General features: G+C 50.3%; 1 protein-coding gene across 1 annotated transcript in view; it reads right to left on the bottom strand.

The window, feature by feature from the left end:
- Nucleotides 1-1,780: 1,780 nt before the first annotated feature.
- Nucleotides 1,781-17,940, bottom strand: part of LOC105086984 (uncharacterized protein C1orf94) — a 35,773-nt gene continuing 19,613 nt past the window's right edge. Inside the window, exons 3-7 of the mRNA XM_064479250.1 lie at nt 16,238-16,498; nt 15,038-15,213; nt 10,657-10,734; nt 6,959-7,155; nt 1,781-1,856 (exon numbers count right to left, since the gene is read on the bottom strand). Coding sequence (XP_064335320.1) covers nt 1,781-1,856; nt 6,959-7,155; nt 10,657-10,734; nt 15,038-15,213; nt 16,238-16,498 — 788 coding nt within the window. The remainder of the gene's footprint in view (nt 1,857-6,958; nt 7,156-10,656; nt 10,735-15,037; nt 15,214-16,237; nt 16,499-17,940) is intronic.

Here is a 17,940-nt window from a genome sequence, read left to right as displayed (position 1 = left end):
GTCTGGCCAAGGACAAATCCACGCTCTGTCTCTTAGTCTCTCCTGCCTGAAAGCATGCTGAGATCAGGAGAGGGTGGTAAACTATGGCCCAGCCTGGGTTAGTGCCTACAGCAATAAGAGGAGGAAGCCCTTCAGGGGACAAAAGGGCTCTTGAATTTGTGAAAACTTCTAACTAACCGGTGTCTCCCAATCAGTGGAGAGTCTAGACTGTTAACCAAGGATGTCAACAAGAACACGATGTGCTAGATAGAAGCAGGGTCAGCTTTGTGGAAAGGGGCTGAAGGACTCAGGGGGAATTTCAGACTTAGACCATGGAGAAGGGGAGAAGGCACAAGTCCTAAGAGGACTTGGGAGAGAAACTGGTTTCCAGGGATCTAGGAAGAAAAGCCAGTGAGGCCAATCATGTCACACTGCGAAGGCAAAAGAAAAGCTCTCGTGGGCACTGGACTTAAGCCCATCATGAGACACTGATGACTTCCAGACCCCTAGCCTCTCATCGCAGTCAGGATTGGGCTCCTAATGTTCCCCAGCCCTGGCTCTCACTGGCCTCGGCCAGGGAGGTCCAAAGCTTTCAGGTACAGGGGTGGCAATAGAGCAACTTAGAACTGACAAAGTTGGTCCACCTGTAAGTGCATGGTTCATTTTTAGACCCAAGAGGAGGTCATTACATTAACTTTCTGTTTCTTTTCATCATGTTAGGGTTTGCCAAAGGATTGCACTTGAGTTTCATTTCATAGACCATCCCTGATCATGTTGGCTGCGTGGACCACCATAGGAAGAATGATTCTGTGGCTTTGTCCAGACTCAGAATAGCTTCTTAACGATGCCTGTGTAGAATGGGAGCATTAAAGGATATGTGTACCACTGACTCAGGCCATCTCCTCGTCTCAGATTTGTGTCCTCCATAAATGTGATCAAGATGCTCTCAATGTCCTTATTCAAGTCACTGATAAAAGCTGATAGAGAATGGTCCAGGGACAGGACCATTAGGGGTGGTTTTGAGGTTGACCTCTAGCTTGGGCACTGAGGTACAGTCACTAAAAATAGTCTGTCACATCTACAGTTATATTTGGAATTGATTTGCAGGCACATTTTCCCATCTTCTGCCCAAGAGAGACTTTGTCTGTAAAATTACCACCTGGATAGGGCAGAGGAGGGTGCATCTCTTTTACATCCATTCCTGAGTTGCATAAACTGGGCTGTTGAGAAGTGAGTGGATCACAGAAGGGGAGAGATAAGCCCTCAAGTTTATGATCCCTGGGGTCCATTATTTAGAGAGCATCACTTGGAGGATGGCAGCCTGTGGTCTCTCTTTAGGTCCCCGGTAAACGCTGAGTCTCGTGGGGAAAAGAAGCAGGGAAGATTACGCAGAACATCACAGAAAATAAATAGGCATGCTCCACTTCAAGCAGCTCATACTTTTATCATAAGATACAAACTTTCTAAAATTAAGTGTCTTACTTCTATTTTACCAACAACAACAAAAACAAAAATCACTCATGTTAGCTAAATACAGATGCATATGTGGTTGAGCAAGTGAGTATGAATATGAGGGGGGGGGTGTGTGTGTGTGTGTGGTCTGTGCCGCGTGTGGCAGGGGAGGCTGTGTGTGTGAGTGTTGGTCGAGAGATGCATCTGGTCTTGCTGTTTTCTGACTGCGACCTGGTCGGAACCTTGGTTTTCCAAACTTCACACCAAGCTGTTGCAGAACCCAGAATCCCAGAGAGCCCTTAGTCCCGATCCCGGGGCTAAGGCAGGAGGAGGGGGATGAGATGGAGATCTAAAAATTTATGCCATTCCCACTGGAGGAAAAATAGGGGCTGTTCATCAGGGGCCCGCCAGACGTCGAGCCGAACCTGGAGGAGAAAGAAACGCACGTCATGATGAAATTCCTGTTGTCAGCCGAGATATTAGGAAAAGGAAAATATTAATTTTGTGGCTGTCAGAGGTGGGGAAGATCAGGACAGTCTTGGAAGCTGAAAGTTTTAGCAATAACAAAAAAAAAAAAATATTAAAATGATACAACCGCAGGACAACAAAGAGCTTCTGCCACTTAGTTAGGTCAGGATGGTGGCCTGTAGGGACCATTTCTCCCAGGTTTATACTGTCTCCAGGACCACAGATGAGGGAGCCTCTCCAGATCTGAGCACCTTACCTGTGGACCTACAGCCACTCTACTGGCCTTAGAGGACCCTGTGGGTCCCTCAGAAAATTGTACAGCATTGGAGAACTCAGGGCCACGTCCCAGTGTGAGGTCCCGCACGGTCCTAGGGCTCTTTCTCCCCTTCTCAGCACCAGGCTAAGTCAGGCTCTCCGGTTCCACACCAGGCTGGCCGAGAAGCGAGCACTGAGGCATCGCTGGGTGCATGGGACTTTGCTAGACCCTTGGGGGAGGAAGAGGCAAGAAGATTTGAGCCTCACCCTCCAAGAGCAGAAATACACACACTGCCGCTTTTTCTCCCCAGCACCCTGCTATTCATACTTCAAATGAGAGTTTAGACGTCATCTCCTCTGTGAAGCCTTCCCTGACCTCTCCAGATGGAATCGTTTACTCACACTTCTGGTATCCTATTGCAATCTCTTTCCCCATCTGCTAGGATACTTTGAATGAATGGAACGGAGCTCCATACAAATTGCGGCAGAGCCAACGGCTAGATTTAGTCTAATCCAGGGATTCTCAGCCACTTTTCTGCTGGGCAGATGCATATTACAGAAGATGCTCACGTTCGCGGCGCCCTCCCGTGAATTGATGAAACAAAAAGGAGGAGGGAGGGGGCAAGGTAGAAGCAATGGGAACAAACCATCACATTAATTTCTAATGCCTCAGCTGGGATCGGGATCTGCTGGTCACTGTGAGCAGCCGTGGACAAGCAAGGCTTGGGGTTGTTTGATTCCCTCCTCACTAAAAGAAATTCCATGAGAGCAGGGACAATTTTTGGTCTGTTCACCATTTTACACCCAGCACCCAGCCCAGGACCTGACAAAAGGTAGGAACCAGACAAACAATTAATGCCAGTGGTAACCCCACCTCTTCCGCTCTTTTTCAAAAATCATACCAGAAAAGAAATGATTGAAAGTGATGTTATTATAAGCATACTCTGAATTCCACTCTGATTTATAAAATAAAGGCCATAACACATTCTTAACTATTTAATAATTACTGGGAACGAATTACTCATGACATACCTCCTATCAGATTGCCACACCCCACACATCTGAGCCCTTCAGCTTAGAACTTCTTGTCAGATCAGCTGCCAAGGGCATGATCTGGACAGGACACACACCAGAGGGTCAGGGAGCTGGGCAATCCATGTGGACTATAGCTATCAAGGAATACTTCCTGGAGGAGGAGGGGGAGCTTGACTGCCTCTTGAGCATAGTGAGCTGTCCTAGTTGGCCTGGGACAGTTTCTACACTGGTATTTTCAGTGTGATTAATATTTATGTTCTTTTTTAACTATCATACTGGTTATTGTTTGGAAGATAAGTTGTACAGTTATCTTACCCCGATGGCTGTATGAAGAGGGCAGGGAGGGCTCCCGTCCTTCCTCCCTGAGAACATGGAGGTGACCTGCTCCTTCCTCTCCCACTTCATGTGGTTTAGTCTCTTGGTTCTCTTCTCTGCCTCCCTCCCTGTCCAGGGCAGCCTCTGCAGCACGACTGTAGGCCCCAGCACCACCACTGTGCTCAGCGTTCCCATGCTCCATCCTACGGCGCCCAGGTGTTATTCTCATGGTGTGATCCCTCCCTCTCTTCACCTGGCTTCCTGCACGCCACAGCCTCCTATTTTCTCTCCCACCTCTTAGACCTTTTGCTGGTTCCTCCGCATCTCCCCAGCCTCTCTACGTGTTGGAGCCCAGGGCTCAGTCCTTGGGCCTCTCCTCTTCTCTGGGTACATCTACTCCCTGGGCGATCTCGTCCCATCCCATGCCTTTAAATAGTATCTATATGCTAATGATTCCCAAACTTATATTACCAGCCCCAAACTCTCCCCTGAGCCCCAGACCCATATATCCACCTGCCTATCAACAACTCCACTCATGTGTCTAACAGGCATCTCAGACTTTCCATATCCAAAACCAAACTCCTGATCAGCAGATCTTTGCTCTCATTATCTGGACCTTGGTAGCTTGGAATTGCCGCTTGTACGGACACCGGTCAAAAACCTAAGAGTCATGCTTGACTCCTCTCTTTTCCTCATTCTACATCCAGCCATCATCAACTCCTGTCAATTCTACCAAGAAAATAAACACTCCAGCTCTTTTCTCTTGTCTCCCCACCATGGTCACTGTCCCCGTCTACGCCACCAGCACCTCCTGCTTGGATAGCTATAAAGGCTCCTCCTCTGGTCCCCTCCACCAGCTCTTACTTCATAGTCCACTCTTCGTACGTTGGTCGAGTCGTCTTCCTTACGCAGAGAACCTCGGAGCGTCGATGGCTTCTCCCAGCTCTTCCTTCCACGCCTACCAGGCTCTGCCTAGTCTGGCCCTGCCACCTCTCCAACTTTGGTTCTGCCCACTCTCTCTCCCCCACTCCTTGTGCCCCAGATACATCTCCTATCCTGGGGACACTGCATTTCTCTTCTTTCTGCCCAGAGTGCTCATCATCCATATTTATGCATGATTCATCCTCACATTTCATTCAGATCTTGGCTCAAGAGACGTCCCATCATCCTCTCCAGCCCTCCTCCCCCGCACCTGACATGTATGATGCTTGCTGATTTCCATAGTGTCTATTTCTCCTCCTGGCAGGGCAGAGGGAAGCACTTGGTCCTGTTCACTCCAGTAACCAGAGTAGTGCCAGGCACATGGAAGAGGCTCAACAAATTACTCTGTGCGAACAATCACCCCTTTGGGGGCACGGGCCTCCATCCCTTGCCTCGCTCTTCCAGCCTCACTTTCCTGGTTTTCCCAAGACTCTCAGGCCACCATTCCCCTCTGCTGATCGCTACTCCTCCCCATCACTCGCCTCCTTTGCCCTCAGTGTCCCCAGGCCCTCTCCCACTTCTAAGACTGCTCCTTCCTCAGTCTCCTGCTCGCTCCGTTTCCCCTCCCTGCCCCTCTGAAGACAGCCAGAGGCCAGGTCTCAACCCTCCGCTCTCACTGCTCCCAATCAGTGGGGCCCAACCGCTGACCGATGAGACCTTGGGACCACACTCCCTTCCAAGTGCACCAGCTCTGGCTTCTGCAGAGAGTCTCTCTTACTTTGAGCCCGGAGCCACAGCATGGAAGCAGGGAGCTTGCCAGCCTGCAGGTAGGCTGCCTTCCCTGTGCAGTTGCCTCCAGGGAGGTGAGAACCACTCTTACAGACTCTACAGCCACCTCCAGACTCCACCCTCTCCTGTGTATAGTCTCCTCTCCATCCCATCAGTTCAGTCTGACGTTCACAGATCTGCACTGGATCCCCAGGCCCACCAGTCACAGCCTTTATCATCCAAGCTTAACCTTCCTTTTCCTATTTTCCACCTTTTTCAGGGATAAATCTAGTACTTCAACCAGGTTCCTCCCCTTCCTGCAGCCCTCACTGTTCACCCAGCAGGGATCCCTCCTCTGTGCTTAGGCCACATCGATGGCCTTCACTTTGTCAGGGCACTGACATCACTGCTCCCCCTGCTCATCCGCTCTCAGCCTCGGAAGGAAGAAACACATCCTATTCATCAATGGTCCCCTACAGGCTAAATTCATCGTAACTATGTGAATTGAGACAGAGCTTTCAACAGTGTGTTGGTGAAACACACCATGATGTGCTCTACAAGAAAAGGGAAGGAGAGAAAGGGTTGGGAGGGAGGGAGGAAGGGAGGGCAGGAGGAAGGGAGGGAGGGAAGGAGGGAGGGAGGAAAAGAAAAAGGAGACAAAAAGAAACAAGGGGTCATGGGTTTTATGTTCAAATGATACTATCAATCACCTTCTTGAATGTTCCCCAGGCACCCTAGGAAATTAAATAATGTGTGAATTCCAGCAGTTAAGAAATCTGTGTATCTCTGTTTCCACCTTTCTTTTCCCAAACAGATCTGACTGTAGAAACCTCTTTCTAGCATTTATCCCCTTTAACAAGACATTCGGGGAAACACTGATTGAAGGCGTAAGAGTCTGGGGCACCTGCAGACACTACGGTGAGGGGCAGTGATGGGGAGGAAGGAAATCGATGTCCAGTTGGGGAATTTGGTCCTTATCCTATAAATGGAGGTTCTCAAACAGGGCACACATGCCCCAGGGTGTGCCCCAGGCACTCGGATTCTCAGGAATGACAGGGCACTGCCTGCGTCTCAGAGCATCAATAGTGAAGAGATGTTGGGTGGGAATGAGACACCGTGCATTGTTACAGTAAAACAACAAACAGACATTTCTTACTGACTAGCATGTAAAGTTTGTGTGCAATTTCCAGCCAAAATGTTGAGTTTGTGTTGGCTGTTTGCTGCTCAGCCCCCCTCCTCTGCTGTTTGGGGTACTTTGGGTGGAAAGTGTGAGCAGCCTGATAAGCAAAAGGGGGCCCTTCGGCAGCACTGGTCACGGAGTCCTTGGGATGTTCGAGAGAGGAGCCTGGCAAGGTGCTCAGGATGCAGTAAGCAGGGGAGAGAGCTGTAAGAGGATTACCTGGCCATGTCGGGCTGTGAACCAAGCAAGTGGGTAAGGGCATATTCGCCATTTGACCTGCCACCTGCTGTGGGTGGTGTCCCCATCTATTCCTGACCATGCAGCTGTGTTTCTGCACCAGACTCTAGCACCCTCAGCCCCAAAATGGGCCTCCAAAAGGGCCCCACCAGATTCAGATCAGGTTCACCTCACATCAGATTCTGGAATCCAGGACCCAGTCTCTGGACCCAGGCATAAGGTCTCCCCTCCCCACAGCCATGGGACATACGTACCAAGAAAGCACCCGGGGGGCCCCAAGCACCCACCTCCCCTGTTTGGAGGCTTCCTGGAGACAAACTGGACTTCCAGTGTGGGCTGAAGACTCACCCGAATGCCTGGGGGAAGAGGCACTGCGGCCCATCTCCTGCCATGGGGGAAGGGTCTCGGGGATTGCCAGACAGCTTTTGCGGCGTCCTCTGAGAGTACGGATAGTTGGGCTGGACGAAGGGGATGTAGCCCAGCAGGGGCGTGTAGGAAGAGCGGAAAACCTGCTGTCCCATCTGCTGTGGACTATATGGTGTCACCTGCAGGGCAGAGAGGAGAGGGGCTTGGTCCAGCAATGCCCACTGCTCCCAAACGTTACAGTTCCCCAGCCCTAACCCTAGCCCTAGCCCCCACCCCTCAGCCCCTGTGCCCCTCAGTTGCTATGAGGTGCATAGAAGGCAATGTGTTGAGCTGGAAAAAGCATAGGACCCAGCTCTTGTATGTGAGACTGGCAAGTTATTTCATTTATCTGAGCCTCAGTTTCCTTATCCATAAAATGGGCAAACACTATCTCCATTGTTTGGGGGTTGAGTCGGCTGACATATGTAGAGAGAACTGGCATATAATAAACAGCCAATGAATATGACTTCCATCATGTCCATTCCCTTTCCCCTACCTTCCCTTGGTCAATAACCACCTGTTCATTTTTACTATCTCAGTAAAGGCTGTTGAGATTTATACATCCCTCGCTTCTAGCTCAGGATATCATCAGACTCCAAGTCCAAGACAGCCCTGCCCTGTGGAAACTCCGGTGATGGATGATGGAAATCTGCGTCTGCATGGTGCAATATGGTAGCCATCAGACACAGGTGTGCTTATCGAGCCCTTGAAATGGGGCTAGTGTGATTGAATTTTAAATTTTACTGAATTTTAATTGATTTAAATTTAAATACATTTAAATGGCTGGTGGTTACAGTGCTGGACAGTGTGAGTGGACAAGAGGCAACGGCATTCAGCTCAAACCCTAGAGAAAACAGGAACTCACTGGGTTTCTGAGACTTCCTGGATCAGACCCCCACTGAGAAGCAGGGCTTCCACTATCTTGCCTCTGGCAAGGCAGGGACCTCATCTGTATTATTTACTGGCTTATCCTTAGCCCTAAGACAATGCCTGTCACACGGTAGCTGCTCAATAAACATGTGTTAAATGAATGAGTGCAGGAAAGGGAGAGGAGGGGGCAGAGAGGAAAGAAGAAACTACTAAGTGTCTGTTTGAATACGTAAAATGATGGGGAGCTCATTACATTGTGAGCACTGGATTCTACCACTGACAGCTCTGAATGTCTTGTGTGGAGCTGACATCCAACCTCCTGTGTGTTTTGGTCAAAACTGGGGAAATTTCTAGATTTCCATTTTAACAGTAAGAGTCTGAGGTCCAAGCTGCTCAGGGGTTCAGTGTGCTGACAGCCCTCTCTCATCCTGCACATCCTTATATAATTTAAAAAGATGACAAGGCTAGCACTTATTAAGTGCTTGGGGTACTCCAGACCCTTCCTCTGGATTCTCTCAATTAAACTCCAAACAGCCCTGGGAAGTAGGGCCATTTTAGAGATGAGGAAACTGAGGTTCGGAGAAGTTAAGCAACTTGCTTAGTGTTTCAAGTGTCTGCATTTTGTCAGAATCCCAGTGGGGTGAGCCCAGAGCCCGTGGCTCTGACCCGTACCTCTATGCTTGTTCCTCCTGAAAGCCTGAGCTCCTCCCTCCTGGCCTTCCCCATCTTTCCCTTAGTGGACATGTAGGATCTGCTAATGCTGGATACGGGCATCGAAACCCCAAGAGGATGAGCTAAAGGTCAGAAAGTGTCCAGAGCTCACAGAGAGAACCCAGGAAGGCATCTCCCAGGACAGACACCCGTGGGTCAGCGTGGCAGAAAATGTGCCTGGTTTTCACAGTTGGGGGAGCGGGGCCTGGACCTGCGAGGAAACTGACATGAAAGAGAAGATGCAGGTCCCAGAGCTTTTATAAGCTTTACTCAAAAATGTACCCTAAACCACATGTCACTGATAAAACCCATAAAACAGAGCTGTGCACAGGGCTCTGGAATCATCTCCAAAATACACTCTGCTCACAGAAGCAATGATAGAGCAGCGTGCCCAGAATACCACATCTGTGTAAAAATGCTTGTATCGATACGTATAAACAGCAAGGGTACCGAAGACACCAGGAACAGTGATTGCCTCTAAGATTCTGCAAATTTTGGACCATGTTTTTGTATTACTTTTTCAAACATATGCACATACATAACTTTGTCTAAAAGCATCCACTTTGGAGCTAGGCGGACGGAGTCACTGTTCGTGGGGCAGAGGGGACGCGCTGAGATTCTGCGAGCCTGCCTCACGCTTACGTCATCTCAGGACGCAAAGCTCCTCCTGCTGAAAAAGCAGGACCAGCCCACATAATAAGGCAGCCTACACCCCTGGGCCCTCCTTTGCCCACGGGGACGTTCTGTGCTTTGCAGAGAAAGGGTAGGGCTCCCCAGGCAGAGAGGAGAGGCCGAGGAGTCTGTGGGTGTGAGTGTGGGGTCTGTACGCGAGGGTGCACGGCCAGACCGAGAATGCGGCCAGTTCTCAGCTCCTTCCCTCACACCTCCATCCCTGCCCCAGGGTGTCACTGTCTCAGGACCTGCTGTTCTGTGTTTTGTGTGTACATGCAGCTGAGCCACATGCATGTAATTGTATCTTTATTTGTGTCTGAGTGTGTATTAGTATTTTTGTCTCTGCTGCTTTACTTTGATACTATATTTTTGTGTATCTGTACACAAAAGGCAGTAAACCAGAGTTACGGGGGAGGACATGGACCCTGAAGCCAGGCTGCCCAAGGTCAAATCCCAGTTCTGCTTTTGTGTCACTGTCAAGTAGATATTGATCAATGACTTACCCATGGGCGTAGGGGAGGGGGCAGATTTAGCAAACCAAAATATAACACCCAATTAAAGCTGAATTTCAGATAAACAGCAAAATTTTGTTTCAAGTAAGTATGATCCATGCTGTATTTCGGACATAGCTCTACTAAAATTGTATTCACTGTTTATCTGAAATTTAAATTGAATTAGGTGTCTTGTGTTTTAACTGAAAAACTGGCTTGGAAGGGATGACTCCCCAGCCTCACCAATGCTGGGCAAGGCCACGTGATTTGCTTTGGCTGGTGGAAGGTGGGCACCCGTCACTACATCCAGGGTCTAAGCTGGGCCTCCCAGAAGTGTTTCTGCCCGGCCCTCCGGCACTCCAGCCACCCAGCACAGCAAGAACTACTGTATCTTCAGCAAGAGCCCGAAACGAGGACTTGTGGAACAGGCTTGAACCCAGTCCCATCCCAGCTCAGCCCACCTGTCAACTGTGGGTGAAAATTAAATATTTTATTGCTGAAAATCTTGAAGATATTGAGGCTGTTTGTTGCCACAGCAAAAGCTAACATGTGTTAACTTGATAACCTTGGACAAATTATTTAATCTCTCTGTGTCTCGGTTTCCTCACCTCTAATCTACCGCATAGGGTGGTCCTGAAGGTTAAATTAACGCAGGTAAGGCCCTTAAAGAAGGGCCTGGCACACAGTAGGGGCTCTGTAAGGGCCAGCTGTTATTGTCACCTGAGGACACTGGTTTGTTTCCACACGCATGTTGGTGTTTGTGTCTGTGCTCTGGGGTCAAGGGTGGGCCAGTAATTATGGGGGGTGACCAGCTGGACAAAGGCGAGGGAACAGATGTCCTTATAACCTGCAGACCTTTGTGGAGCTGGTTCAGAGGTGAAGAAGTCATGTACTCACCTGTCGGGAGTAACACCCCAGCTGGGGGTGCAGGGTCTGCTGATAAGGCATCCGGGCTGCCCGCTGTGGGTGCAGGCCCTGGGGAGAGAAGGGGGAGGCTCAGCGCCGCGGGGCAACGGGCAGAGAGCAGCAGCCACTCAGCTCAGCTTCCAGCTCACTTGCCAGGATCTCCAAACAGCTGAGCCCATCCCACCACACTGCTGGCTAGACCCTCTAGTTGCCTAGTCCAGCTGGAATCAGGTCAAGCCAGCACAACTCAGACCCCACAGGAAGCCCGTGGTGAGCAGGATTCACAGCCTTTTCAGTGAATATTTAAGATAAGAGATTCAGGAACCTGCCTGCCTCTTGAATCCCAGATCTGCCCCTTAGTGGCTGTGTGATCTTGGGCAAATCACTTAGCCTCTCTGAGTGTCTTTTCTCTTGTCTGTAAAATGATGTGTGTTCAGCGTGTAAAGCCTGTGACAGTAGTCAAGTTATCTTTGTTGCTATCTTTACCCTTTTTCTATGTGCCTTTCCCCAAACCCCATTCCTGCCCTAAGACATGAGGTGCCAGTGTGCATCTGTGTACATGTGTGTGCTAGCTTGCCTCCATGTTTATTTCAGCACATCTGCATGTGTGCTTGCATTTGTATCTGGAGCTGTGGGTTTCTGTGCACAAATGTGCAACTGTGAGCCCGGGCATACGCGTTTGGGCCTCTGCTGCTGTGCATCTATGTGCCCACACGTACACCCGTGTCTGTACCTGACGAGGAGGACTGATGTGAAGATAAATGAGTTCATTCACCCAAAGCACTTAGAACAGTGCACAGCACATAATAAGGATTCTGCAAGTTAGGTATTTTTACCATCTCTCACTGCTCCCCCAACCCCACACCCTCCACTTGAAGAGGCTGCCTGGCAGCTCAGCCCAATGGGAAGTAGAAGCCACACAACTCTGTCCCACGTGGCCTTACATGTCCATGTGTACGCACAGCAGAACTGCTCCTGTGGGTGGGGTCAGCCCATGACCCCTCCAGTCCCAGACTACCTCTACCTGCTAATCCAGTTAGTTACCCCCTAAGATACAGTTCAAAACCCAAAGCATCCCTCAGACCATATGTTTTTGCAGAAGATTCTGCACCCCAAGATGCTGCCTCCATTCTGGGCTCAGCTTGTGCCAGTTGTCAAAGTGTTGATGGCTGACATTGTGCCCTTGACAACTTCCTCAGAGCCCAAAGGCTCCTCATAAAAGGCTTTGCATCCCTGCTGCAGGGGCCTGGGAAGTCCCCCAGGTCTCCTGGTGCCCATTTTCCAGGTCTCCAAGAACGTACATCCTCTCAGAGCCTCCTTGCTCTCTGCTCCCGTGTACCTGACACTTGACCATGGCTGGGCCTCCCCGACTCCCACCAACCCCTTCACCTGAAACCAGTGCACCTGCCCCCTTTCCTTCAAGTCCTGCAGCCCAGGGCAGCCCCACTCACCATGACCACAGTCTGGGCTCTGTGACCCCAACGGTGACCTGAACCAGGACAGAGGAGTCAGCCAGATGGGGCCGCCCTGCCTGTTCCCAGCCCTCAGCTCCAAGGCCAGGTTCTCAGTGTCCCTCCTCGGTTTCACTCCCTCCCCACTCCGCTGTCCACAGCCAGCTCCCCAGGCCATCATCCTCCCCATGCCCAGGATCTATGACCCGCTCTGTCCTGGGAGGATTTTCAGGAGTCATCGGTGTGAGTGACACTGCACGACTTGGAAGGTATTTCTAGCTGTTCAAACTGCAACTCTGTAAAATCATGAGCAAGGATGAACAAACACTCACTCCTCTTTGCTTGAGGCCAAGGCCTCTCCCCCTGTGCGCTCCCTCCTTCACTGGGAGCCGAGGTCATTTATGCTGAGCAGCCCGGAGCCTCTGGAGCCCCTTAGTGCTGGGGACTTAGTCCTCCAGGGCTCTGCGACCCTCCACAGCGGAGCTCTGAGTACACTGGATTTGGGACCTCATCTTTATTCCTAACGCCAAGCAGAGAAGGAGACCAGGATAGAATGTTCCCCATTTCTCCTCTCTGTCTTCTCAAGGTCTGCAGAGCTCCCTGACCCTGCTTCCTAGGAAGATTGGGGCTGAATAATAATACAAACCAACAGCTGTATCACCCTTTAGATTTTTCAAAGCCCTTTCTCATCCATGGATTCAATTAACCTTACAGCTGACTCAAGCATTTGCTGCTGCCGCTGCTGTAATTATTAGGCCATTTCACAGGTGAGGAAACCCGGGCTCAGAGCATTTGGCTAACCTGCCCAGGGCCACACAGCTTGGAAGCAGCAGAATTTCCTTAAACCCCAGCCTGATGATTCCAAAACCTGCCTTCTTTTTATTATATCAGGCTACTGGACCAGCTGTCCTGAAGCTGGGTGGCGTTGTGCGATCACAAGGGGCTGGGAGAACGTAAACTACACCGACCCTCGTTCCCACCCGCGAGGGTCGGTGTGTGCAGTGGACTTCAGCTGGGCCCATTCAGTGTCTAAACTGCTGTATAGGACCCAGGGGCCCAGGAACCTCGGGGTCAGCCCTGTGATGCCAACACCAGCATCTCTGAAGACAAAGGACCTTCAAGCTTGAAAAGTGTGTCCGTATCTCACCCGCTCCAAAAGTCAAGAGAGTAGAAGTTAACATGGCAGTGAGACACCACCCTATCTTCATAAAATGAATCACTGCATTAGCTTTACATGGTGAGCCCTGAGAGTGCACGGGTTTCCACTAAATAAAATTATGCAAATCGTTTCTCTGTCAGAGGTGGGGGTGCACACAGTGCTGGCCTTTGATTTGTTCCTGACTTGTACTCGACTCCAAGCTTCTTAGTCACCTCGGAATCCCCTGATCGAGTTGATGCTTAGCCTATGGTCAGTGTGAAGGAAGGGTTTCTCACTACTTCAATGAATGAAAAGAACGAATACAAAGAGGAGTCCATCCACGAGCGGGTGGATGAATGATGAGTGTGAGTGAGCAAACACAAAAATGCAAGGGTGGAGGAACATCAGTGAAGGGGTCGGTGGACCCACGGGTACGTGAACAGGGCATTTCTCTCCAGACCTGTGCAAGGACAACAAATTGTAGACACGGGACGGATGCACTTTGATTTTCCCGCGCGCCACACTTCGTTACAACCGCTCGCCTCGAGAGGACAGGGTGGGCACTTGGGTTCTCTTGAGCAAACCAAAAAAAAAAAGCTTGGAAACAAAACTTTGGAGAGAAAAAGAGAGACTGTGCTAAACTCCTTTACTTTAGTCCCCATTTAAGATTCAGGGGCTAAGCCGGGTGCACCAGCGCAGAGAGGCTTTATGTGGAGTAGATCTACCTTCTGCGTGGGACACCCACTCCGTGAGACTCGCTGCTCTGTTGTAAAGGAGGAAATGACACAGGGGCCCAAAGGACAGGGGAAGGGGCACAGAGACAGGATGAGATGATTTTCAGGGGATTTCCTTCTCTCTTTGCCCTCTCCAGGCTTTGCCAAGCAAGGCTGGGGCAGCAGGTTCCCAAGCACCTGGTCCCCACCCCATACACTGGCACACCATACTGGAAAGGAGCCAGGGAGGGGACAGAAGACTGGGAAATCTTTGACACTGAGCACCTTTCCTGGAGGAACTGAGCACTACCTAAAAGGACTACTTTAAGCTCTTGGTTTAGACTACTGTTTAAACTGGAGGGGACATTTATTTGATTTTTCCTTCTTTCTACCTAGTGGGTGGCAACTCTTCAGGGAGATTAAATTAAATAGGCCAACTAAAGAAACTACATTTTCCCTGCATAAATGAGTTCTGTGAGTAAAAATCCAAGGGTTTCACCCATTCCTTATTGTCTGGCCCTGAGTTCCCTCTGAGTCCCAGGACCAAGAAAGTGCATCAAGCCACTTTAGCTGGGAGAAGCTGAGACGGTTGGGTTGTCATTTAAATGAAGTGGCCACAGAATTTGTCATCCACAGCAGGGCACTTGAGAGTGAAAGCAGGTGCAATTAAGAATTATGCTGGGACAAAAGACCTCAATTGGGATTGTCCCAAGTAATCCAGGACACATGTCATCTGACTGTAAAGGAAGTCACAGGAGGTGGGGGGAAACAAGGACTGTATGTCATCATCCTTTCCTGGGAGCCCAAGTATTTCACAGGCCCAAACTAGCCAAGCAGCTCTGGAAGACACAGCACAGAGTGAACCGGAATTCAGACAAAGGAAAATGAGAAATATACGCACACATGCATGTGTGTTTGCATGCGTGTGTACCAAGTATTTGGTCTGATGTGGCCACAGTGAAGAAATGAACTAACGCATCCGAAGGCTCTTTGTGAATTAGGCTCCCTGGAAGCCACTGCCCCTCCGTGGATGGCCATGGGCGAGCCTGGCCCCGGACACACTCACTCACCTGACACTGTGGGAAGGTGGCGGGATTCGTGAACATGGGCGGAGGTGGGTAGTTCAGGTTGAGCCAGAGCGGCTGGTTCAGGGTGGCTGAGGTCAAGCCGGTGGCAAAGCGTGGGGTGGACACGTTCCCTGTGTACTTGAGGTTGTTCTTGTCGGCCCCCGTCGCTGGCGGGTTAACTGTAAGTCACAGGAGAGGTAGAGTGTTTCCATGATTGAGGGAGGGAGAGACCAGGATGCCCTCAGCACCATGACTGCCTCTGGGGTTAATGTTCTCAGAAGTCAGGTCTTTTAAGCTCCCAGAGGTGTCTTCAAATTTCAGGTGAATTTCCAGCTCTAGGACCATATCTTTAGTTCACATCTCGCCGATTCGGAAGGAGTGAAAATCCCAGCACAGTGGGCATAGAAGGTCACTTTCCATCACTCACTAGTAAGAAGGCAGTTCAGCTCGAGAATACAGCAAACCTGATCACCTACATACAAAACCACATTCTTTCAAGCGCTTTAGGAGAATCCAGTTTGATACCAACAATTGCGATGCCATGGAAGCCATTCTTACCAAATTATCAAAGCAGCCCCCAAGGGCGTGTACCTGCAGCAGTGAGGAGGACCTTGCGCAGGCTGTTACATCTATGTTGGAATCATTTATGGTTTAAAATATTATATAATTAGAATTCAGTATGGTAGGGCCCAAAATTAGTCTGAATGAGTAAGATCTGGTTGAGTTGTTTCAGGTTATGAAACCTGGATTCTCTCCTTCTACAATATGCCCTGTGGGCTTATAGAGTCAGAGATGGGGCGTCAGTTTCCCCTTATTTTTGGGAGGAAAAGGGTTTTGATTGAAACAGTTGTAGGAGTGCAAGGCAGAGAAAGCAAGGATGTGAATAATCTCAATGTAGAAATAATACTAAAGCATGGATTTTTCTTTGGCTTGGGCAACTTGAGGGGATAAAATGTTCAAATTGACCGCCAATGATGCTCACGTGACCCCTGAGAGTCAGCTGCATTTCTCTAGCAATTATATTCCCTGCAGAGGACATAGGAAGAAAGTCACATCTCCCATTTTACGGGTTTAAAACCTGACACCCAGGGAAAGGCATCGACTTGCTCGTGGGTGAGACAGCCATCTGATGGCAGAGCTGGGCCTGGGCCTATGACGGTTTCTGAAATCCCTTCAGACTCTCCCTGGGAAGGGTCAGCTTACGTTTCAGCTCCAGCCCGTCCACCTCCACTTTGCTGCGAAGCCTCAGCTGCCCACTTGGGTTCTTAGTGGCCCCAAGGAACTCATACAGCAGGTTCTTCTCGGCCGGCCATGCGGGCTTCTTGGTCGGCGGGGCCACGGACATGGAGCCCATGGGGTCGCTGCAACCCTCCTCACCAAAGGGTTCCTTCTGGCTCTGGGTCCACTGACTAAGCAAGAGGCTCTGCCGAGCCTTGGTCAGCTCCTTGGTGCCAGGGTTCCATTCTACAGCACGAGGGAAACTGAGTCAGTGACTCGGGAGGGGCAAGTGCTGGGTGTGGGGAGTACCTTCTTTTGGACAAAGGGATGGACCCTCCACAGCACACCTGAGGCTCAGATCACTCTGGGGTCTCCCTCCCAGCCAAGTTCAATCCAAGTCCAATCCCTGTAGCCTTCATGACCAAGGCCCATTCTGGTCTTCCTCTCTCATGCACTTGTATGTCCGTCTATACATCCATTTTTACCTTCCTTCCTTCCATCCACCCATTCATCCTTCCTTCCATCAAACTTCCTTCCTTCCAGTTACCCTTCTTTTCTTGTCTTCCCTTCTTTCTTTTCTTCCTTCCACCATCCCTTCCCCAGCTTACCGTTTTCTTCCCTCCTTTCCTTCCCTCCTACCTTTTTTCTTCCCTCCCTCTCTCTTTTTTTCCTCCCTTCCTTCCTTCCAACCCTCCACAGGTTGGCGTACCAAGGTTCGAGGTACAAAGCTGACTTGGACACAGCTCTAGCCTTTGGGGAGCACCTGGTTTAGTGGGGGGACACATGTTCCTAAAGAACACACAGTCTGAGCTGCAGTCTGGTCCCTTGTCATGGATTCTACCCCTGCTTTGATGCTTAGCACACTCGTCAGCGCCAGGCCCTGACCTGAGTCCTGGGGACACTGAGATGAGTCAGAGCCAGACTTGGCCCTGCAGGAGCTCACAACAAGGAGGGAGAGACAGACAGACCCAGAAATAGCTCTGGGACAAGGCAGATGGGGACCGGGAGGTGACAGAGGAACACAGCAGGAGAAAAGGGTGGCTGAGACAGCTCCTGTCTGAGAGGGCCAGAGGGCTTCCAGCAGGAAGCGGGCCTTCAGCAAGGCCTTACACCAGGGCTCTGGGTGACTATGGGCGAAGGCACAGAGGCATCAGAGAGACACAGAGTGTCACTGGATGTGGTCGGCACCTTGCTCAGGTCTCTCTCCACATCAACCTGGTGTCCCCCCAGTGTGAGGACACTGTCTGGATCATCATGGGACCCTCCATAGTAGGGGTTCTCACCCCTATTTCCTTCTGAGCAATAGAATTCTTTCTTCTGACAAAAGTAAGTATGGAGTAGGGGAAATATATATGTGCATTTATATGTAATATAAATATTACATATAAATGCAAGTATATAATATATATACACATATAAACTTTTTCAGGCTTTGCTTGGTGGAAGCAGGGAAGAGGGCCTTGCTCTCCCAGCATCTTCTCTCCTTCCCCAGCCTGGAGATCCTGATCTCCATGGAGCTTGGCTGGAAAATGGCACTGGACACACAACCGGCCCCTCGGATCATTCTGATAGTGGTTGCATCAAAGGACCTGTGCCCAGTGTTCCCTGTTGGAAGTGGATCTGATCCCACCAGCTCTTGGCCCCACTAGCCCAGTGGCCTTGGGGCTGAGAATGCAGGACTAGGCCAG

This window comes from Camelus dromedarius, chromosome 26, assembly GCF_036321535.1.
Source record: "Camelus dromedarius isolate mCamDro1 chromosome 26, mCamDro1.pat, whole genome shotgun sequence".
Taxonomy (NCBI): Eukaryota; Metazoa; Chordata; class Mammalia; order Artiodactyla; family Camelidae; genus Camelus; species Camelus dromedarius.
This window is presented reverse-complemented; position numbering and strand designations above follow the sequence as displayed.